The sequence below is a fragment of the Lytechinus variegatus genome, chromosome 5 (assembly GCF_018143015.1).
Source record: "Lytechinus variegatus isolate NC3 chromosome 5, Lvar_3.0, whole genome shotgun sequence".
NCBI lineage: Eukaryota > Metazoa > Echinodermata > Echinoidea > Temnopleuroida > Toxopneustidae > Lytechinus > Lytechinus variegatus.
This window is the reverse complement of record NC_054744.1, coordinates 28,492,601-28,516,627: the sequence shown is the minus strand read 5'-3', so window position 1 is coordinate 28,516,627 and position 24,027 is coordinate 28,492,601. Positions and strand designations below refer to the sequence as shown.

The following is a 24,027-nucleotide window of genomic DNA, read 5'->3' as shown; positions in this document are numbered from 1 at the left end:
CCAGTTACCCAACTGGATCCAGTTAGGAATTCCAGTTACCAAACTGGTTCCAGTTTTATTTACAGTTACCCAACTGGTTCCAATTAGAATTCATTTCCAGTTACCCATCTTTCCAGTTAGAAGTCATCTCCAGTTACCCGATTGGTTCCATTTAGGATTTCCAGTTACCCAACTGGTTCCAGTTAGAAATCATTTCCAGTTGGAAGTCATTTCCAGTTACCCAACTGGTTCCAGTTAGGAGAAGTTCCAGTTGCCCAACTGGTTCCAGTTAGGATTTCCAGTTACCCAACTGGTTCCAGTTAGAAATTCCAGTTGCCCAACTGGTTCCAGTTAGGATTTCCAGTTGCCCAACTGGTTCCAGTTAGGATTTCCAGTTACCCAACTGGTTCCAGTTAGGATTTCCAGTTGCCCAACTGGTTCCAGTTAGGATTTCCAGTTGCCCAACTGGTTCCAGTTAGGATTTCCAGTTGCCCAACTGGTTCCAGTTAGGATTTCCAGTTACCCAACTGGTTCCAGTTAGGATTTCCAGTTGCCCAACTGGTTCCAGTTAGGATTTCCAGTTGCCCAACTGGTTCCAGTTAGGATTTCCAGTTGCCCAACTGGTTCCAGTTAGGATTTCCAGTTACCCAACTGGTTCCAGTTAGGATTTCCAGTTGCCCAACTGGTTCCAGTTAGGATTTCCAGTTGCCCAACTGGTTCCAGTTAGGATTTCCAGTTACCCAACTGGTTCCAGTAAGGATTTCCAGTTGCCCAACTGGTTTCAACTGGAAATTGTTAAATTCCAGTTAAAACCAATTGAAACCAGTTGAAACCAATTGAAACCAGTTGGAAATCCAACTGGTTTCAATTGGATTTTGGTCCTGGGAGTACAGGAATGTTTTATTGTTACGGGTCCTTCGGTCGTCTGCTTTACCTTATTTGGTTTAGTACGACCCCACCTCTACAACTCGCGCAAATCGGACTCTAAACACGAAGTGTTGGGGCAAAAAGGACATCCTTTATAAAACATTTTAATTTTGTTTTAACATCCCAGCAAATTCGACCCTAAACACGTAATGTTCCTAGCAAAATAGATACCATTTTTTCATTACTTTTGTGTTTTTGAAACCCTTATCACGTTACGTACGTAACGTGTCCTATCGTAAAAAAGACATCCTTTTTACTTGTTTTTTGGTCGCGCATGGTATTCACTCGTCAATGTAAGTGGCCCCTCCGGGGGTACTAGTCATAATCTTTTGACGAATCTACAGGCAAACATCGCTTTGTGAACTATGACTTCTCTGCAAAGCTCTTCTATACAAAAAAATTAAGCTTTTGCTTCAGCTGGAAGAGGCCACTCACGATTATGCGCAAGGGAATTGCTGCTTGAGTTGCATCGACGAAGTCGTATCCGGCCTCGAAGTTGTTGGATTCGGTCTTGGATCTGCAGGAGGAATGAGCAGGGCCATTTCAACCAGCTGATGAGGGAACTAGAAGCTGAAGACCAAGAAGCATTCGCAAACTATTTGAGAATAAGTCCTGCAATGTTCAGTGAGTTATAACAAAGACTCCATGGGAGACTGGAAAAGCAGGACACCTTCTTCAGGGAAGCTCTTTCAACTGCACTAAAGCTAGCCGTCACCCTTAGACACTTGGCCACTGGGGACAGTTACAAAACGCTCATGTATAGTTTGAGGGTAGCCGATAACACAATTTCACTCATAGTCCGTGAAGTGTGTTCTGCCATCATCGAGGAGTTCTCAGACGAGCTTGTTAGGTGCCCCACCAGTCCTCATGAGTGAGGGTTCTCTGTCAAAGGCAGATATCCGCAGTGCTGGTTAGCAAAAGCGAGCAGGAACGAGCTAAAATGAGCAGGAACGAGGTAAAACGAGCGAAAGACGAGCTAGACTCGCAGTTAAGATCCAAGACGAACGCAGTGCACCGAGCTACATCCGTAACGGTCCTTGTTGTTGCGAACAGCGTGCGAGGTATAGCGCAACGAGATACGCGTTGATGCGAGCGAAAGCGAGGTAAGTCGAGGTAAATCGAGCCGGTAACGCAGCTTTAGGCAGTGAAACGCAGCTCAAAGTAGCGCTGCGTTGGCCTGCGTTAAGCTGCTCGCTGTTGCTCGTCCTTGCTCGCATCAGCTGGTTGCCACTCGTCTTTGCTCGTATGGATTTTTCTCTTGCGTTCAGTTGCGGAAGTTTGAAAAAAATTCAAACTAGCGAGCTAGAACGCAATGCCTCTACGTTGGTCTGCGTATTGACCTCGTATTAGCTCGTTTAATCGCGTTGTGTTGCGTTTATCTGCGTTCGGGCAATACGCAGCTGAACGCAAGCTAAAAACGCAAAGGTGTGAGCCGGGCTTTAACAGGGATACCTCGTCATCTATAACCTGTTAGCGTTCGGTCTGAAAGTAAGCGGTGTCCCTTTTAAGTCTAAATCTCCGTGTATTCCATTCAGGTAAATGAATGTTTTTATCGATATTGATAGAGAAATCTCGTATACGGAGCAATCAATTGGAATTTGAATTGAACGGCACTGAATAATGCGAATCTTTCTGCAAACACCACAAAACTTTTTCGCAATACGCCTCTCAAAATATACAACTCCATTAATAGTTGCGAGTGAAACACGTTATCTCTTAACCATGTTAACGAATATTTTTGCTTTGATTACTGTAGTTGAGCCGCTGAAGTTGACCACATGCAATCACCTAGGTATAAACATTAAGGCGAAACTGTAGAATCAGAAATTAACTAGCTTTTTAAACAATAATTGCAACATGTAAACATAACTGATAATTGAACTTGACTGTCGATATTTCACCAATATTGGTTAAAATTATATACCTATGATTATTAAGTTCATGGAAATTGTTAAAGTTGTCAACATTACCTAGCATTATGTAATTCATATGCCCCTTTTGAATTATCAATCTGACGTTTCACACTGTTTACGGACAGAACGACATCTCTAAATTTGCGCTAAAGTTGGCACACTACGTAGAAAGCTCGTAAAGAAACAAATTACCCATGGGAAAATCAGCAGAACTTTGAGAGGATTAAATCCAACTAGTCGAAAAGTCATAGAGCCTTGTCGTCGTGGCGCCCATGTAAATCTACAAAACATGCTGGACCATATTTGTCTCGTCAATCAAGGGATATTGTTACATTAATGACTCTCCCGTCGCCTCTGAATGCGTGCCTAATTTAATGGTATGAGAATACAAATTGGTTCCATCGATGTGCAAATTGCGTTTATTTTTTAAGATAGGACTATTAATATGACATGTATGATTAAAACCTTTCAAAAAAGACCTCGATCGTTTGACATAATTTGAAGTGCTGTATATCAATTGGACTTTAATCGCAATTTTTGTTCAAAGGGGGATCATTTTACAATCTTGATTATTTCCTGCATAATTATTTTCCCTCTACTTTTCTTTGGCTCTTTTCATTTTTTCTTTTAGCCTACACTGCTTTTTTTGCTCTTTCCCTGCCTCCCTTCCCTTCTGTACATAAAAACACCGGTTCCTTTTAAAACGCCACTTTCCAAATATGTGTTAAATACATCAATGACCTTTATTGCTAAAGCTCCTTTTACACCTTCACGGATGCAACACGGATCATCACGGATCTCAGTCCGTGATGATCCGGGGTGCCAAATTTGTATTTTTCTAGCATTCCCGGAGTGAGTACGGAGTTAACTGGTTATTAACACGGATATGTACGGAAAAGTACGGAGTCTACAAGGATAGGCAAGGTACATGTAGCAATATGGATCCTGTTTGATGTGCTCCGGGAGCCCACACGGAATACCCGGATGATCACGGATGTTACTGGGTCTTTACACGGACCTTCACGGTTGCTCACATTCTGTACTGGGATATATCTTGCTAGAATGAAGTTTCGTCCCTTTTTGCAACATCTGGAGCATGCTCATGCTTGGTTATGAATACGGACTATTGTTCATGTACGCAAACAATACAAACATTTGACCCCGGATAAAGCCGGTATCAACAAGGATCACCTTCTTACAAGGAGCCTCCCGGATGCATTCGGTAGCTACACGGATGTACAAGGAGGCTACAAGGATGAACACGGATGATTATCAGTCCGTGTACTCCGGGATGAAAAATTGAACATGTTCAATTTTTCTCCCGGACATGCCGGTACATCAAGGATGGCGCCGGATGAGTAGCCGGAGTGTACACGGTAGTCCCGGACTGTACACGGATGACCCCGGATTGACAATCCGGGATGATCCGTGTTGCTTCCGTGAAGGTGTAAAAGGGGCTTAAAAGCTATTACGCTGGAAAGCTTTTGCGCTTTGCACAACCTTTCATGGTTAGGAAATCTAATCGTAAAATATTCATTTCACAAAACGCTGGAATTCGTATTTCCTCAACTTCTTTCTGTGACATTTTATGTGTATTGGGATTGTCCAGAGCTGCGTCGACTAACCTGAAGGAAAGTGAATACCTGTGTCACATGTTTAAGACCATTGAAGACTCGATCACTGATAAGCCCCTTTTACACCTTCACGGAAGCAACACGGATCATCCCGGATTGTCAATCCGGGGTCATCCGTGTACAGTCCGGGACTACCGTGTACACTCCGGCTACTCATCCGGCGCCATCCTTGATGTACCGGCATGTCCGGGAGAAAAATTGAACATGTTCAATTTTTCATCCCGGAGTACACGGACTGATAATCATCCGTGTTCATCCTTGTAGCCTCCTTGTACATCCGTGTAGCTACCGAATGCATCCGGGAGGCTCCTTGTAAGAACCGGGTGATCCTTGTTGATACCGGCTTTATCCGGGGTCAAATGTTTGTATTGTTTGCGTCCATGAACAATAGTCCGTATTCATATCTAGACAAGACCAATATTGGGAGAATTTGAATTCAAGGAGCATTTTGGGGTAAAAGTTGGGAACCGGTCTATTTCACCTAATTTGAAGGTGCTGAATCTGATAAGACCGGTTCCCAAGCCAATTTTTAATGTCTTGACCACCTAATTTGCATAAACAAAATGGCTGCCAAATTGACCATTTAAAATCTTATTTCTACAATATTCTTTTATAATACTCGCTTTCATCGACATGGATACTGCAAAATCCTGCATACATAACATGTACCATTCGGGAAAATTTGTTATTTCTGTTTGCGGCTAATTAATTATGCAAATTTATGCATATTTTGCAATATTATGTATAATTTGATAATTACACCTAAAAAGTTTATCATTTTGGGTACAAATAGCATTTGTGTCATTATGATAATTGTTTGGCCCTTAAATATAATATTTAGGTCAATTTTTCTATGTATTTTATCGTCAGAATACTTGCCTAATGCACTTGATATATCCCAGTACAGAATGTGAGCAACCGTGAAGGTCCGTGTAAAGACCCAGTAACATCCGTGATCATCCGGGTATTCCGTGTTGGCTCCGGGAGCATATCAAACAGGATCCCTATTGCTACCTTGCCTATCCTTGTAGACTCCGTACTTTTCCGTACATATCCGTGTTAATAACCAGTTAACTCCGTACTCACTCCGGGAATGCTAGGAAAATACAAATTTGGCACCCCGGATCATCACGGACTGAGATCCGTGATGATCCGTGTTGCATCCGTGAAGGTGTAAAAGGGGCTTTACACAAATAGTGAAGGATGACGCAAGTTTTATTCAGAGCTCTATCGCAGGAAACACACACACGCATCCACGTTCCCAATATCGTGCACCAACACGCACGGAAACCCCTATAGTGCACGCACGCACCTCTCTTTTTTTCATAAAATCATTAGTTAGACACGATTTAACACATGGCCGGCAACTTATGTTTGAAATGGATTATCACAAACGTCCTTGTCACAAAATTGTGTAAGTAAAAATTCCTTTATCATGCAACCCTGATAAAACTTTTGACGAATCGGATTAACTTAGCTGATTGAGATTTGAAAGAGAAACTCTCCCTGCTGATTGATTCCCGCCTTGAGATATGGTTTCTTTTCGTTTCTTTATGCACATTAAAGTGTGTTTAATTTGTGTGTGCCATCAGTCGTGCAAAAAGCCGGATTTTGTTAAAGAGCCACGCGTTTCGCGCACACACGTATGCACACAGATAAACAGATCGTATTATCTCCACTTGCACCCACGTCGACGGAGACATATCTTGTCCACTCTTAGCCACACTTAACACTTAAAAATACACGCATGAACATCCCCCACACACCGACACACCCTAGGCCCACAACCACCGACTTTAAACCTACTCATTTCAAATAGTCCCACTCCTTGGTAGTAAGGGGAAATGGAGAGAGAAAAAAAGAGTTTCCCCTAAGAAAAGAGGACAGAAAATCAAGTCTGTGATTATGCTGTAGAAACTAATGCAAAAGAGTTTGTGATAAAAAAGAGAAGAAGAGGAAGGGATATTTATGTGAACATGCCGTGGGGTGGGCACTGATTTTAAAATGCTTAAAAGCTATCTGTAGACACGTGATATGGCCCTTCACCCTATATTCGCGCTCTATGCCAACACATTACCTTCCTCCTTCCTGCTCTAATTTCATTACGATTGACACAAAATGTCGTGTTGTGATCGAATTATATCCAATTTTCCTAATTTGATTGTTCATGATTACAAGCTTATGAGAAGCTGAAAGGGAGAAGGAGATGAAAAGAGACATGACGCTGCTATACCTCAGTGAAACATAAAGGAGAATGGTAGTTTTGAAATCCAGAAGTCTAATGGTTCTCTCTTCGAGCTATCGAGTGTCGCGCCTCGATCGTCTTATCTTTTCCATCTCTAGAGTTTCATAATTGAAAACCTTTTCCATCATGTTTCACGACAATGAATAGTATTCTAGGGTGATAAGTCTAAACGAGATTCTATCTTGGTTAAAGGCTTTGAACTAGAAAGTGTGACAACATCATCGGCATCTGATCTCCACCTCCTTATCAAGCGGGTTTATGTTTCCAGATGATATAATGTAAGAAAGAGGACGTTTGAGAAAGATCAGGTTGTCTAATCTTACAGCAATTTCAATTCAATTTCAAATATAAAAATGTAGAATCTTGTCCGAAATATTCCATTACATTTTTTTACGACCGTTATTGTATAAATGAAATTGGAAGAAATGGGGGAAATGTGCCAAAAACTTGCTAAATCGATTTACAGAATCTCAACATCTTCAGGTTTTTTCTTCTATCTAAATGGTGTCCTAATTTCCTCTTTCTTTTATCACTGACGCTGAAATCAATATAATCTTGTTACAAAGATCTATTTTTCATTTTGGGGGTGTTTTTCGTGATATAGAATACTATACATTATCATTATACAAACGTAAGATATGGCAAAGATAAAGATGTTTCTATATTGAGATCAAGTGAAATTAAATTAATCAAATGTAATGATAACATTTATGAATTTAAAATGTTTGTTACGCTGCATCTGTCTTTGTGCATTATCTAACAAAACAATATATGTGCCAAGTATTCGACTCCTCATGGAAACAGAGTCACTATCTCCGCGTGAATAAAACAAAAGATTTAGCTTCCGGTGTGACGTCGCATTTACGCTCGTATTTGCTTCTAGATAAGATATTTCCTCTAGTGCCCGGTTTCGCTTCCTTTTAGCCCTTCTTTCCTCTGTTTACCGTTCTTTTGTCTTCATTAAGGTTAGTTTTAGAATATCAAATCGCCATGCAGGCCTCGTGTCTCAGAAGGCTATAGTAATAAGAGAGGGCTTGTTTGCCTTCACAACCGTTCCTGCCTTTATTTCGTTCGTACAATAGATGTGAACGGTCATTTATCAAGTTGGAATTAAATGTCCATTTTGGATGGGCTGTTTATCTTGTAAGATGATAGAGGTGGCTCGTATCTGTGATTCCTTACGAGACACGCATATTTCCCTCCCCTTTGTAGGCGTGAGGGATTTTCTTGTATCGCATTTCAGTTGCGGCGTATTCTCTCCGGACAACAATCAGGGAAACTATCCTCCGCTCCCCTCCCTGTCCTCCCTAGAAATAACTCTGGTGACGCACTGATTCTCACTGGCCCCTTATGAAGAATAGGTGCTCAGACAGAAATGGCAGGTAATGCATCTCAATGAGAGAGGGAGAGGGAGAAAGTAATGATAATAATAAAAAAAAAAGATTTGTTCCCCAAATCGTATATCTTATCATTATTTGGCTCTCTTGGATTGTGTCTACACAAGAGACATTTCCAAAACCTGAAGCTGGAGTTCTCGGAGTTTGATTTTCATTATTTTTTCACAGGGACCTCTGCAAAGTGGCATTTAGAACCACGTTGCCTGAAGGCATTGTCAGACAAATGGATTACAGAATGTAATGAGATTCGGTAACATCATGGGAAAACTTGGAACAATGATTGGCACTTCCAACACCCAGTGGAGAATCCGTTCTAACTAAAACTGAAATATAAACCAGTCCACCCCAATTATTTTAGTTGACGCAATAGAAGATAGTATAGACAAATATTCGAACCTCGCTCCACATATTATGATGTTAGAGTGTATCCCGGAGAATCCATTTTTTTTCTTCTAAATAACGCCTCGAAATTTCTTTACGTTGAGATCCTTCGAGATCACATTCTGATTTAATTCGATGAAAAAGAAGATTAGCCTTGTGCCTATCTATAAAAAAAAAAATATCAATTACAGATATTGGGGTCAAATATTATTCCTGTTTAAGAAAGAATGAGGTAAAATGAAATGAAAGATAGTGTTTACTTAAAGGAATCAAATCCTCGCGTTGTATGCTTTTTCAATTTTAACTGGTGCTAATACAACTTCGAGCAGTTGAGGAACAGACAAAGAGAGATTGACGTTTGGCATGTAGTTTACTTGTGCAGCTATCTCATTGATATATGTTAAAAATTAGGTCGGGTAACTTCAGGCCATCTCAGAAAAGCAAGGGATATGGCTTTCTTAGTATTCTTGTCAGTTTCAACTTCTCTTGATTTTCTGGGTTTCCGAGAGGCTTTAGAGGTTTTCAGGGATAATTCCGGGAACAAGGGAATATCTGGGGGTCTTAAGGATATCAAAGGACTCTATGATCATAACTATTGGTATTATTTAAATCACGATCATTCATTCTTTTTTTTCTTCTCACTTGCTCTCTCGCTGGTAAGACAGTATTTGATTTATTGTGATGTAACGCCTTTTTTAAAGTTGAAATATGGAAAGCCATGTCCACACTAACAAAATTTAAAAAGATAGAAGTGGTAATTTTCTTCAAAAAAGTATATACGCAAAGTGTCAAGAACAAGAAATGTGTGATTTAATTCAGCTTGGTTGTGTCACGCCAAAGTTTCCTTTTTAATATAGAATAATACATCTAGATTAATAAAACTCAAATTCTCTCCAAGTTCTATGAGATTGATCGTACTAAGATTAGGACACGTAAATCATATTAGAGAAGATGCCCTTTTTCACTTTCATGTTCAGACTTGTTTATAAATCCCCTGATGATGAATATCTTATTACTTATAATAAAGATTATTAGAACTAAGGAAACATATTAATTGCCTTTAAAGATCACAAAGCATAAAATGATCGTCCTGCATTAATAAAAAAGGGGGGAAACAGATGTATCCAAGCGTACCATTTACACAGGAATAAAAGTAAATGATATTTATGAGTAAAATAAAAATGTAGATGTAGAAAGTAGATAAACTTTTGAAATTTCTTGTAAATGATAATGGTTGGCAACTGATGCAAAGAAATATTTCTAAAGAGAGAGAGAGAAAAGGATGGAAAGTTAAAACTTTCAAACTGGAGCAACAAACGGAAGGAAGGGACTTAAAGCGCATTAAGTGATATAATAGAAAAAAGGAAGGAAATTAATGATTTCAGTATTGGGATGGAAACGGTATTTAGCACAATGTATAGAACTATCTTTAACCTCCAGGGATTCAATGGTCAACGGTTTGTCACCGAATCATTATGTCATTTTAAACGAGGCAAATGATACACAACCTTGATATAGTTCACTCCCAAAGAAAATGCATGAAGGAAATAACAATTAACTCTGTAAGGTACAGAAAACACACTTTGTAATGACGTGAGGAAGCGGGGACATACATTAATTATATACATCATGCAATCGGAGACGTGTGTGTGCCTGTGTATGTTTGTGTTTACGCCATCTGCAGTGCAGCCATTTGAGTGTCTGTTCAAAGTCCCCTGTTTGATAATATTCTCACTTATTTATATGTCCTCGGTTACTGAGTATTGTATATACTCAAAAGCATGCATTCTCACAAACCACCTAAAATATTGCTCCCCGAAGATTAACAAAGAAAGATGCTTAAAAAAGAAGGTTCTTAAATTAGCACGTGGTTACTAACTATCTCTCTCTCTCTCTCTTGGGGGGAGGGGGTGATGTAAAGAACAATCGAAATGCGTCACTTATAATCATATTGGATCAAATTTACATCTTGCATTATGCATTGTCTTAGAACGAGCTAAAATTATTATATTTATATTTGTGGAAAGTCATAGATGCTATAGTGTAATAATCAAGGCAGCAAAGGAACAGTATACCAAGCGTTATACTTTAAATCCGTCTCTTATTTATAATCTCGGCATCCTCTACATTCATTTTTTATGGCATGCCACTCCAATCTATGATTTCATTTATATGACAATTTACTCCCATCTGCAATTTGATTTACTATGTTTTAAGCAAGTCTCAAATTTCTGCAATTAACTGTAACCATTAGAAATATCTGAAATATTCTGTTGATAATGTCGTTATTTTGCATTGACCATTACCCCCCAAAGTATTATTGATCTTATGTTTATTCATGCTTTCTATATATTTGTATAATACTGTTTTGATATTATTTCTTATTGAGTACTTATGTAATTTTTTATATGTAAAAGCTCTATGCGATTCAGCTCATGCTGCGTAAAGTCTTCAAATAAAATACCATTATTATTATTATCATTATAAGCAGAATACGCAAATTTGCAATCCAACAACATTGTAAGGAAAATTTTGGAGTATATTGTTATTCATTGCGTGTCTAGGTGTTTCGTGCACACTCCCCACATGGATTCAAATTAAAAATATGGGGTAACCGTCAAAATCGATATTTCAAACCACACTACATGAGCCTGGCTACATAGATCTGCAATAGTTATAGAGCGATAACCACACAAATCCCTGAAGATCCCGAAGAGCCTCTCTTTGCTTAGACAGCCACCTGGTTTTATTGATTTGTGTGTTTAAGAAAATACAAAGGGTGGGATGGTCGTTTAGATATGTAACACCCATAACAGGGAGTTCTACTTCCGGTTGCATTTTTTTCTTCAAATAATCATGAGGTACCTTAACATGTACTTTTTTATAATTATGTTTTAAGTGAGGAAGTCTTTTTTACAATCATTTTCTTGTGGTATATCTTTTTGAATCTCTACCTTCAGGGCGTCAACTATGGAATTAAGTGTTAGTATAAGTTTGTTTGCAATATATTTAAGGGGCGTACTCGATAATGGAAATTGTCGTCTCGCCCATTATGGAATTAAGATGTTTGTTTATTTTGTTAAGTGTGAAGTAGCAAAATGTGTATTTCCACGCACACTGTAATAGCACCTGCCATGTCTTCAGAAAACAAAATGCATTCTAGTATTTAGATCGGTACCGTTTTAGCGATCATGAATAGGGATCACATCCCCCAAAAAACTTTATACTTATGCCGAATGTATGGCAAGTCCATGTACGACTATTGCATTCCCTTCTTCGAAAACGAAGATAAGACTCTGCCCCTCTCCGAATAATTTTTTGGTATCGCATGTTCAATTTGTAATATCATTTGTCAAAAATATTTGCATCTTTGTATCCCACAAGCATATACATGTATCTGTTTTAAAAGTGGGAATTGGCTTGCCCTAGTGACATCAATGATATTATAGCTTAAAATATTCGGAATCAAACATTGCACATACAAGAAAATTTCTGATGGAAATAATCATGAATAAATTACTTTGGAAACATATTTTTATATCAAAGTCATCACCGCATCGTTAATTCCACAAACACGATAAACTATATTTTGCTTATTTGTCACAAAATTCATATACAATGTACACAGAAAGCAGTCTATGCAAACGTATCGTATCGGTTCTAGATCTTAGGTTCATCGTCTCCGAAATTGAATTTCCCCCAAAAAAATAAATTTCAGAAGGCATGTTTGAATTGGCATGAAATGATTAAAATTGTCATCATTCATCTAGGAATGCTCAGTAGGCCCTGAATTTTCCTAAGCACAAAACGACAAAGTAAATTACTGGCCCGGCAATAATATATACGAAAAAGGTTTAAGGTTTCTGATAAACTCACTTTTTTTCACTTTCTCTCTCTCTCTCATATGACAGGTTACGGTCCAGGCAACATGTCTAACTCTCACCGCAATGACTATCGATCGATATTTTCTGATCGTGCATGCCGTGCGATCACGCAACACTAGGACAACTCGCCGAGCTTTACTCATCAACGTTGGCATATGGTTCTGTAAGTATGAGGGATGTCACCCCGTTGTAATGACATAACGCTCTGACTATATCACCACTTTTAAAAGACATTCTCTTCAATAAAATCTGCCAAAAAGGACCGTGCCGAAAATGGAATCCTTGACTTCTCTGATGCAGTAGTGCACCTTAAAACCACTCGGTAGCGGCACCTCAATATAATGTACAATATGTTATAACGATAACCCTTATGCCAATGATTTAGCTTATTTTACCTGATAACTAATTTTATAACGTGCTTATATAGCACATAATCACAGTCATGTGTGTCCCGATATACGGCCTTTGAAATGTACAGATTTTTGTTTTTATACGTCCGTCCTAGACAGACGTATTATTATCGACATGCTCGGTGACCTGTCTGTCCGTCCGTCAGTTATTTTTCCTTGAACACACGATAACTTCAGTTTAAATTAATCAGGCTTATATACATGTAATTTGGTGTGTATGATACAAGAAGCCTACTGATTTTGAGCTCGAAAGGTCAAGGTCCCAGTGGCATGATTTCCTCATACCCTTCTGAAGTCCTTATATAAACGCGATAACTTCAGGTTAACTTACCTAGGCTCATATAATTTTGAGTGTATGATACCAGCATGGATCCCAGGAATTCTATTAATTTTGAGATCAAAAGATCAAAGGTCAAGTCGCCACCTTCCACTTTTTTTGCTTGACCAATAACTCCATTCCCCGGGTTAGCAGGCGGGTGTTGTATTATGTGATCACCCCACTCTTGTTAAGAAATTTCAGGCAGCCGTAACACTATCTCATTCAAAGTTCTTTTAAAGTAAGTTATAACTTTAAGGTACATTTAAACTTGGTTGTAGAAGTTATTTACATACCAACTTCATTATTAAAAAAAAATAAAGCACAACATCGAAATGAAATTCATACGAGAGCTATTCAGAAAAAACAATTTGATGGTATTGCTGAAGCATGATTCAGGCTTAATGATACAACTGTATGTCATCCCCCTTCTACCCACTCAACCTCTGGTCTGTCTCGTGGTCGACGAAGATTCCCGATTTTTTTTTTCTGTATAGTTGATGATAGGTATCAATCTTAGAAGGAAATCATTTCAAGGAGATAAATTGGCGCCATTTTCCCATTTTCAACTTTCACTTAGGTTGACGTTTGAACATAAAGATGAGTCACCTATGTATGACTCATAATGTGCTTCACAATAAATTGAATTAATATGATAAGGTAATGGGGTGCAGTTTATGATGGCCATGAACTTGTTTTCTTTGGACCTGTTTGTCTGAACCTTATTTTCCATATAAATCATATGACAAGATTTGACATTCAAAATCTTGGCAATATGCGCGTCCTCTAATCCCAGTCGATCAAAACATCACCGTATAAAGAGGTATAACTTATTCTGTATATTACATTGATAGAATGTCCTTTCTTTCAAAAAAAAGTGCAAGACACCAGGCATGATAACAGTAAACAAATATAGTGTTTCCATTATTTTTTATACATAACAGACATATAATAATTTTGAGAAATTACTTTCTTGATCATGCATCCAAAGTAAATCCCATATATTTAAGTAAACAAAATAATGTACTCTCAACTGCAATTTTTTTTCAGAACCAATCTGATATAACTTCTAACCTTTTTTCAAATCACATCAGACCTGATTTATTTTGTTATTCATTTTCCTATTTCATATAGTCTAATAGAAAACGTATTTAACGAGGTTTCGTCAGAAGTACACCCAGGAGCTGGATCACTGGGTGAAAAGGGCCACCGTTAATCTTTTTTTTTTTTTTTTACAATAAATGAAAATTACTTAAATAAGAACAACACTAAAACAAATATACTTGGTACATATCACTGTATTATTCGCCTTTCATGAGCACCTATATGCCCCCCCCCCACACGCACACTATCCGTAGAACATTACAAGTGTATATATTTTGAGATATATTTGGATATTTCTTCTACAGTAATTTGTAAATTGTATATGTCATATTGATAAATGGCGTCAAATAACATAAATAGTGGCAATTGTTATGCAAGTAGCACGTAGAGACCTTCTTCTTACATTTTTCAAAATTTAAAACTTGGTCCTCAAGTAGGTCTCTTTTATCTATGGTGCATATAGACTTTGAATAATATCTGATTCCTGTTACATATTGTGATTTCATAATAAGATTATATGTTACCGGCCCAGGGATCTCTTGCATAAGACCATAACATTAATTATGACCGGTTAGTTTCGCTTTCTGGTTGAGTATTATTTAATAACTAGGCCCGAAGGTCATAAACCGACCTAGAATGACATATTCTATACAAATTATCATATTTTTTTTCTTTGCCATGAAGATGAGTTGCTATGGAGGGCGTACATCCTGGATTTTCATCCAAAATATAGTATATTTTGCGAACCTCAGCCATTAAATTTGCACCGGGCACAGCTGCTGATCCCTGTTCATTAATATTTCGTTCTCTTTTTTTTCCAGTTTCTTTCGTGTTATACTCTCCAGTGCTGGCGTTCAACAAGACGACCGTTGATGAACATGGCGACGTGTTCTGCTCTCGCAAATTCCCCTGGGAGCACGGCGACCTCGCATTCTACTTGTTCGTTGTCCTAGCCACCTATGGCGTTCCTCTGTCGGTCATCATGTTCTGTTATGTCCAGATCCTCTATCAGGTGTGGCACAAGACGTCCGCTGGGACAGAATCAGCGCAGGCCAATGCGAGGGCGCTTCGACGCAAGAAGAAGATAACACGGATGGTGTTCATAGTCGTCACACTCTTCGCCTTGTGTTGGGCCCCTCTGCACGCAGTCAACATCGCCATTAACGTCGACCCTTTATTCCGGCACGGGTTGAGCAACGAGTTCTACACGTTTTGTCTCTGTCTAGCTTACGCTAATTCATGTGTTAATCCATTTGTGTATGCCTTTACTACAACAAGCTTTAAGAAGTACTTCAAAAAGTTCTTTTCGTCTGGATGGAGTGGTAAGACGCGCGAAAACGTGTCTGTAAGTATCAGTATGAAGACAAAAAGTGAACGACTGACGACGTCACAAATAAAAGAAGATTCCTCAACCTAGTACACTTTAAAGAGAGAAAAAAAATAAGTTGAATAACACTGCCATTTGTCGAAGTTGTCAGAGGACCACACACCCGTGCCGTGTAACACAAAGATTAGCGATTGATCATAGTGTTGACTTTACAATTGTTCATACACGATAATCAATGCAATCAGTGGTAGAAAGCAATTTCATGATCAATCACTAAGTTTCATGTTACGGGGGCCCCTGAGTCTGGATGATACGCCTTTTATTTTTTAATAACACCTACAGTGCGTATATCACGAAAAGTGTTAAATTAACATCCACAAAGTTCACATTGGTGTTTATACAGTATGTACTTGGTGTGATCCTCTCTGATGGTGTTGATTCAACGACATTTTGCAGTGTAAATGGTAAATATGAACCGTTAAAACACTCCCCTAATCGATCCTCTTTAAGATAAGAATTTATCCCACACTTGAGATTGATCACCGTGGAAGACCCATTGCCTTATTAGGGTAATTAATATCTAAGGGCCTGAAAGGTAGATTGATTAGACCCATAAATCTCGGAATTGCCACACTAGACACGGCATAGGTATCATCTCCATCAGTTAGACACGCCAATAAAATGTGAGGGGCAAAGGGGGGCGTCTAGCCCAGAGTGCACGGGGGTTCCAACACTATTTCGCCGATCAAATTGCCTTCAATTCGAAATGCACTTCCGAAAGATTAAATTAAAAATTTGCTCCGAATTGCAAAGTATTGCGTTTTATATAATGTTTCTTCTCCCTGCGCTTATGCATGTCATGCCTGAAAAAAAGCATGTCCTGGTTGCAATGGAATATTCGTTTTGTATTAACATTGACGATTGTTCAGGATCCACAGATGCGAAACTATACCTTTTTTCTGTTTTATTATTGTTTTTATGTAGTGCTATTATGTTTTGCTATTCGGTTTGCAAAGTGGTTTATGGCTAGTTTATGATATCGATTTTCATAAAATTCTCATTGTGAGTGTTAATGATATTGTTTAATCAGAATGTTAGTGATGGTGGTGCGATGATGATGATAATGAAAATGAGGATGATTATGATTTGATGATGATGATGATGATGATGATGATGATGATGACGATGATGATGATGATGATGATGATGACGATGATGATGATAGCGGTGATGGTGGTGGTGGTAATGAGGATGATGACGGTAATGAGGATGATGACGATGATGATAACGAAGATCGTGATGATGATGACGAAGATGGTGACGATGGTAATGCGATGATGATTATGATGACTGCAGTGCTAATGGTGATGGTGAGAATGGCAGTGCTGTCCTCTATGTTGGTAATGCTATGATATATCGTCTGAAAACGGACATTGAATGTTTGATGTTGAATGGTATTGCTTTTTTGCCCAAAACAGTTTTTTATCAATAGTCTAAATAAAATTCATAAATAAAACAATTTGTATACTTCATGTTATCTCTCACTGAAATCATGATAATATAAGAATATCACAAAATATAGTTAAAAAAGTTGAGTCTTTATACATGTATGTTCTATAACATAGACATACCCTGTGATCCATCGTCTTACAATTGACTTGAAGTCCATCAAACATAGGATTTTAAGTTTACCTCCACTACCTGATATTTTTTTTTACATTTTGATGTTATTCCTTATACATTCTACGTGGACGTTAAGTCCAGTGATTTTATACGACCCGTTGTCTTCCTTCTCACGCTTCTTAAAATGTTTGCCTCGAAGCCATGTAAAATCTAAAGTCATACATTAAATGAACAAAAAGGGCCCTAGTAGAGAACCTTGGGGTAAACATTATTCTGAAACTTTTCACCCGATTGTACACAGGAGTTATTTTGAACAAGACTCAATAACGCTCACATGAATCAATAAAATCCGAAATAATAATTAAAGCAGTATTACGCTTTTCCTTTTGACTTTAAAGGATTAAGGTCATAAAAAGGCTTACTAGTACGCAGAAAGATGTAAAGGGAAAGTCACCGAAGACTAAAAGTTTGCTTACAAGCAGACAGCGTATTTGGGGATGAATTCTATATCACAAGGCCTAAAACGATACTTTTAGGATTTGCTTGGTTAAAATTTAAGAAAGAAAAAACAACTCCTTGTCATTCTTGAAAACTGAATAAGGGTTGAAGCAATGATAAAATACTTTAATGAAAAACGTCACCAGGAAATTTCAATCTTAGAAGAAGAAAAGAGGCTTATGTGGACATCATCTTGTAAGTGGAATGTATATTACTATTGTTAATGAGTACATTATGCTCGGGTGAGTGTATGTGTGTATGTGGGTGAGTTCGTTAATGTTAATCTCTCTTAGATCGATTGGTTGATGAGATCAATTAATGCGGGTACTGAGATTTTCGAGCACTTTGTCAATAGTTGGTTTTGCGGTGCATTGGTATGGCGGAGAGATTAAATAAAGGTGAAACTGATTCGACAAAGGAAAAAATAGAAAAAAGTAAAGCATTACAATTACGATAAATGTTATGTCAAAATATTTCACAAAAGATTTTTTTCTATTAGAAGCCATTTCCTTGTAAGTTTTGCCTCATACGCAATGTCTGACCCCTTTTTTGCCAATTACGCCACTGGGATACGTGTTACGTTACTAACATCAAACCAAAAAATTGGATTCGGTTTTTATTTTGCATTCAGACCGATTCAAAATATTAGATTGATACAACGTGACAGGTTTCTTTTTTTCAAAATCATTAATTGATAAGATATATTCAACCCTTTTGAAGTAGAAGTAGAAGCTTAAGATTTCTCTTTCTATTGACATATTGAGAGAAATAAAAAATATTGGATGTGCTAATGTATTATAATTATAACTGCAATACAGACTGAAATGACGTAAAAGCGAAGCGAGCGAGTCAATTTTTTTTTGTTATTCAATTGCAGCAAGATTTGTTACTTTTTTTTAAATGAAATGCGATGGGTTATTTGAGGTGATATCCATCACCCCCCCCCCGGGAAAAAAACAGACAAAAACCGCTGACGCCTATTACCGTTTAACAAGGTGATTTTGGGTAAAATGAAATCACTTTTTATTTGATAAAAATGGATGATTCAAAACGCATGTAATAAAGAGGTTTTTATCGAGGCCGTTCTCTATAGGAGGTCCGATTATAATAATAATAATAATAGCGGTATTTATAAAGCGCCTTTTGCCTGAGGATACAAAGCGCTGCTATCATTACCCCGGCTTTAGCTCGAGCTGCCATCACCGGCGCTCAGTGCATGCAAGGAATTAATCCTGTCGGGTACCCATTCACCTCACCTGGGTCGAGTGCAGCACATTTCGGATAAATTTCTTGCTGAAGGAAAACACGCCATGGTTAGGATTCGAACCCACGACCCTCTGTTTGAAAGGCGAGAGTCAGAACCAAAGATGAGCTTCGGGAAATGGAGTTGAATTGGAGAAATTATATATGTTGATGATGTCTCAGTGCCTCTTTCCAAATTCACGGGTGCGGATATGGAGTGATATGGAGATTAACAAAACTGGTGTGACTGTATACGAAGAAGGGTTAGAGATAGAATGTAATTGAGGAAGAGATGAGAGAGAGAGGGGGGGGGAAGATAGAGGGGGAGTGGCAAAATGGAGAGTTAATATAAAAGTGAAGAATGCAGAAAGATGGAACGCGAAAAAGAAGCATGCTGTGTTTGCCACATGATAGTCTCCATGGTAACCGTCATTATTTTCCCCCCAATTGCTCAACTAAAGTGGACGTGATCTAGTTAAGTCGTTGTTATGTCGCGCAGCATGAGCAAACTGCCGGCAAATATTCGCTTTAACTGACGAAATACCGATATAAGTGACTTGAGAATTGTCCCGAATGATCGAATTACAAATTATTGCTACCAGTGATACCAGTATTATTTAATACTCTGCTCTGATTTGGGACACTCCCGTGCACCTGCCCCCTTCCCCAACATTCGAATCGTGTTAATACTAACAGCAAACTTTGCCAAATATTCCGTGGTACATCAGAATGCGAGATTCATTAAAAAAAAAGTACAGAACACGATGTGGTATAATTCTTTTCACAGTGATGGGTATCAAAACGGTACACAGTAAAAATTGTGGTGTTAATCGTTGTACTTAGAGGACCACACCAGTTATTTTACACAGGTGTTAAATTGGTGGTGTTAGTTTTACACATAAAGGTGTTTTTACAACACCTATGGTTGTTACATTTACACTCTTTGGTGTTATGTTCAATCTCTAGGGTGTTATTTTAACACCTCAGTGTGTGGTTCGCTATTAACACCAATTGGTGTCAGTTTTAACACCACAGTTTTTACAGTGTATAAAGTCATATTTCTAACATGAATCAAAATCGACTCGAAATGATGTCGGCCGGGATTCCATTCTGAAGTGATTCTGATTTCTGAGTTGGACTTACTTTTAATCGAACCTTGTTGATTCTCAGAAATGGTTTTCCAGTTTGCGTTAACGGCAACTGATTGTGCAAAGAGTTCCAGATTATGAAGTTCAACGTCTAGTTCAATCATACTTTATTTAGTGTAAAAATGTACTAAATCTGATATATGTATTTTTTGCTTCAGAATCAAGTATTTTCAATTAATTGATTATGACTGTATTATAAATCAATGTATACTAATTTATATGAACACAATCTACCTTATTTGCAGACTCAATCGTATGTGAATGTATATGGCTTGTTACGGAGGACTGTACATATCTACTGTACCTCAATTGTGTGTGCTATGTATAGGTTTGGCAGTTTCTAATTAGATCTTGTTGATGAATTAAATTCAGCTGTATTTATGTCACTAAGAAATTAGTCCGTTTAAGTGACATGTTTTTTATTTATTTTATGTCTCAAACAGAAATACTTAATCAAAAGACAATTTACTCTATTTTTGTCTTGAATTTTTTTTGTCGGAACTTTTGATCACTTGATATCTTGAGTTTCAAAAATATGTTTGTCCTTCTAGTTTGAAAATGATCGTGGTTAGTGAATTAAGTGTCATGCAAATTTATTCATTTATTCATTTATTTTATTTATTCATTAAAATATCTTTATACATGCAGCCTGGTCCTCTTAACATAAAAATAACAATATATACATAATAGATAAAAGTAACATTGGGTTCTGTAATGAGTGGGCTCAATAATATTTAAAATCAGAATTATTACAAATACAAAATTGTTCAAATATAACATACACTACCAGTCAAAATTCCCAGACGCACCACCACCTGCCTCAGTCAGAGAACGATAAAACCCGGCCGAAACAGGCAATAGTGATTCAAAGAATGGTGACTGGTATTGTATTCTTTTTTTTTTTGAGTTGATGAAATGGGAAAACTATCCTGTAGACAATACAATAATTGCGAAATATAAATTAAGATGTATGGTATCATTGACATAGTAAATACAAATAAAACAAAATATAAAGGAAACTAAGAATCTAATCATCATTGAGCATAGCATACTAGACTTAACAATAAAATTTTACAAAATAAATAACGCCAAGCTAAGTAATGGAAGCTTACTTGCGTAATGCACGAATTGTATTACATAAACAGCATCCGTTCCAACATATTGAATTTCCCAATCATTAACAACTAATACAAATTAATGAGAAGAACGGACGCAATGACTTGTTTTGGTGAGTTGTTCACATCGTTTTAGAGTCAGGTTTTGCCTCTCCAATACTTCATCTCTTCGAGAAGGACATAATCGGGTACTAGCGTTGATGATCATCCCGGACGTAATTCATTATTTTGGACATCCAACATGTCCACCAATCCTGATCAGCACAAGCAATTTCATGCATGGTCGGTGTTGGCGTTCGTGTCTGTATGATACAAGCACAGTTAAAAATGACTCCTTTGCACCAAGCTTACAAGATTCACCCATTTAACAATCTTTTGATAACTAAACTATATACAAGTCATGTTCATCTCAGGATTTACTTCATTTTAAGTTTGGTTCCGAGCTGTCGTAAATATAAACTAAATAAATAAGACTAGCACCAAAAGGGTCAAAACTTTGTTTAGAAATTTCCATTTTGTGCTGGGTCAGAATTAAGAATATGGAATTTAATACAAAAAGGATGTACTAACTTTGCTGCAATTCTTTATAAACTTGCCGTAGATCTGTGAACATTTTTTTTTTCAAGCGAAGCTTTGTTCATATTCCTTCTCTTTATTGAGTCTTGGGATCATACATGAAAGTATAAATTAACGTTGCTTTTTGTCTGGTTTCTCGAGATAATTTTATATATAAGCTTCGTCATTCACTTTGCTTAGATTACATATCCTTTATGAGTTTTTTGCGATTTTATCTCACTTGTCAAATATTAATATGTCTAATCTGCTGCGAATGTAAATCAATGAGATAGGCAGTTGAGTATATTCGAGAATGTTATGATACATCAATGTTTGATCATTCGAATATCAATTTTAAATTGCAGTTTCTATTTCAACACCTTTGGTTTTCACATTTGCACTCTTTGGTGTTATGTCCAATCTCTAGGGTGTGGTCCTCTATTAGAACCAACTGGTGTCAGTTTTAAACCATAGTTTTTACAGCTCAGTTCTGTTTTAGAAGATGTAACCATTTTTTTTTGTCTGAAAAGGTCTCTTGAAAGTCGACGTATCACATTTTGTTTTTATTTTAATAGTTTTCCCTCTGTAAGCGTATAGGACACACTATATCAATTGTTTGGATTGTGCTACCCGAATTCCGTAATGTTGTAAATCTTGTATATTAATGTTAGAAATGTTTCATGTTACGAAATTTTATGTGAAAATTAACCATAGATACCGGTTAATAATGTGTGTCTTCTTATCATGCTAATGAGCCCCGAATATTTGTTGTATCTTATTCACATCAACAGATCATACAGGACAGCACTTTTTACAAACAAAACTAAAAATATTTACAAAAAACTAATTAGGAATTGAGATATATTATTGTCATACTTCCGTCCTGGTAGTCTTTTTTATAGACTTCATGGTCAGTTCTTGAAATATCATTGGTTATTTGTTTGATATTTCTAGTAAACTGGTGAATATCCTGCAGATTCGATGTCAAAAATTAGTTCGTTGTAATATAGGCCTACTCTCATGACTTTTCATTTTCTTATTTAATGTATAGAAATCGCACAGCGTTGCTCTTTCTCGTGATTATTGTGTGCACGTTTACCACGTTTACAGAAGGTGAAGTTGAGATCATGTGTTTTGTAAGTTAATGCAAAGAGAAATATAATATTTAAAACGTGATATTGTTGCTGTAATTAAATGGTATTCCGACACACACGCAATTATGTTCACGTCGCATTTATGTCAATTCCCGTGTTTTGGGGTATGTGTGTTTTTATGTTTTAATGTATGAGTTGCCGGTTGCGATTATGGATATGGTTATGTATTTTTCGATTGACACGTTCATAGAAAGCGTTTACTTTTAATTAATTGGCGCATTATGATCACCAAGATAGATATGCTGCGGGTGAGTCATGAATGCGTTTGTTTTCTTTCCATAACAATTTACAAAATTGATCAATTAAATTTAGTGGGGAGGCATTTGAGGCATATTCACAGTTTTGTACTCCCCCCGCCCCCCCCTTAAAAAAAATAGGGGGATGATTAACCTGATTGGAAATAAGCCAGCATTAGTTTTCGGTTTTATACAACGGTGCATAATAGAGTCTTATACAGATGTCATGACCTCGGTAATGGAATTCTTATCTCTCCCGAATATAATGTACGACTTTCTCATACTCCCTGTGGAATATTCCCGAAAAATCTTCCTATTCCAGTTGACATGCATACTACACCGACTTTTGCATATTACCGGGTTACCTTTTTTAAAATGTGTAACACCTTGTTCGAGGGTGGCAATATGCGGGGATATCTAATTAAAAAAATGCATTTTTTATGTTCTAAATTCCTGTTTCCCCCTTTTAATTAATTTGCCTTTTAGTTGTTTTTAATGTAAAATTTCACTGTCTGACGCCACCCACTCTGACACACAAGGCCTACATCAATTTGCTGGAACATGACGTGATAAGTACTGCATGATGATTATCAGCTGCTCTTTTGATAGTGATTGATTGATTGATTGGTTGATTGTTTTGTTTGTTTCTTTGACTATTATAAAGTTCACACCTAAATTAACACTAATGCGTAAAGTTTTTCCATTTATTTGAATGCATTATTAAAGAGCATATAGCTGCCGTGGCCGGGGATCGAACCCCGGCACCTTAAACCACACTGCCACGGCACCTCTAATTGATTATTCGATTGATGGATTAGATTGATCGACTTATCGATCGATCAATATTGACTAAAAGTGGTTTTAAAAATGACTGATCATATTAAATTATTTATTGATGGATTATCGATTGTTGATTAGTGAGCGATTGACTTATCATTT

The 24,027-nt window shown here is 37.4% G+C and overlaps 1 protein-coding gene across 1 annotated transcript; it reads left to right on the top strand.

Moving 5' to 3' along the window:
• The first annotated feature begins 12,386 nt into the window (after window positions 1-12,386).
• On the top strand, window positions 12,387-16,692 carry LOC121414864 (somatostatin receptor type 2-like). The gene is made up of 2 exons (XM_041607917.1): window positions 12,387-12,523; window positions 15,012-16,692. Exons 1-2 carry the CDS (start codon window positions 12,424-12,426, stop codon window positions 15,605-15,607), a joined length of 696 nt encoding a protein of 231 aa, XP_041463851.1. The 5' UTR covers window positions 12,387-12,423; the 3' UTR covers window positions 15,608-16,692.
• Window positions 16,693-24,027: the final 7,335 nt, after the last annotated feature.

What these genes read in the sequence shown, in the direction of transcription:
- LOC121414864 (XM_041607917.1), top strand. Translation starts at nt 12,424, where the DNA reads ATGACTATCGATCGATATTTTCTGATCGTGCATGCCGTGCGATCACGC. An exon ending in CAACGTTGGCATATGGTTCT is followed by an intron (nt 12,524 to 15,011) that starts GTAAGTATGAGG and finishes TTTTTTTTCCAG; the next exon opens with TTTCTTTCGTGTTATACTCT.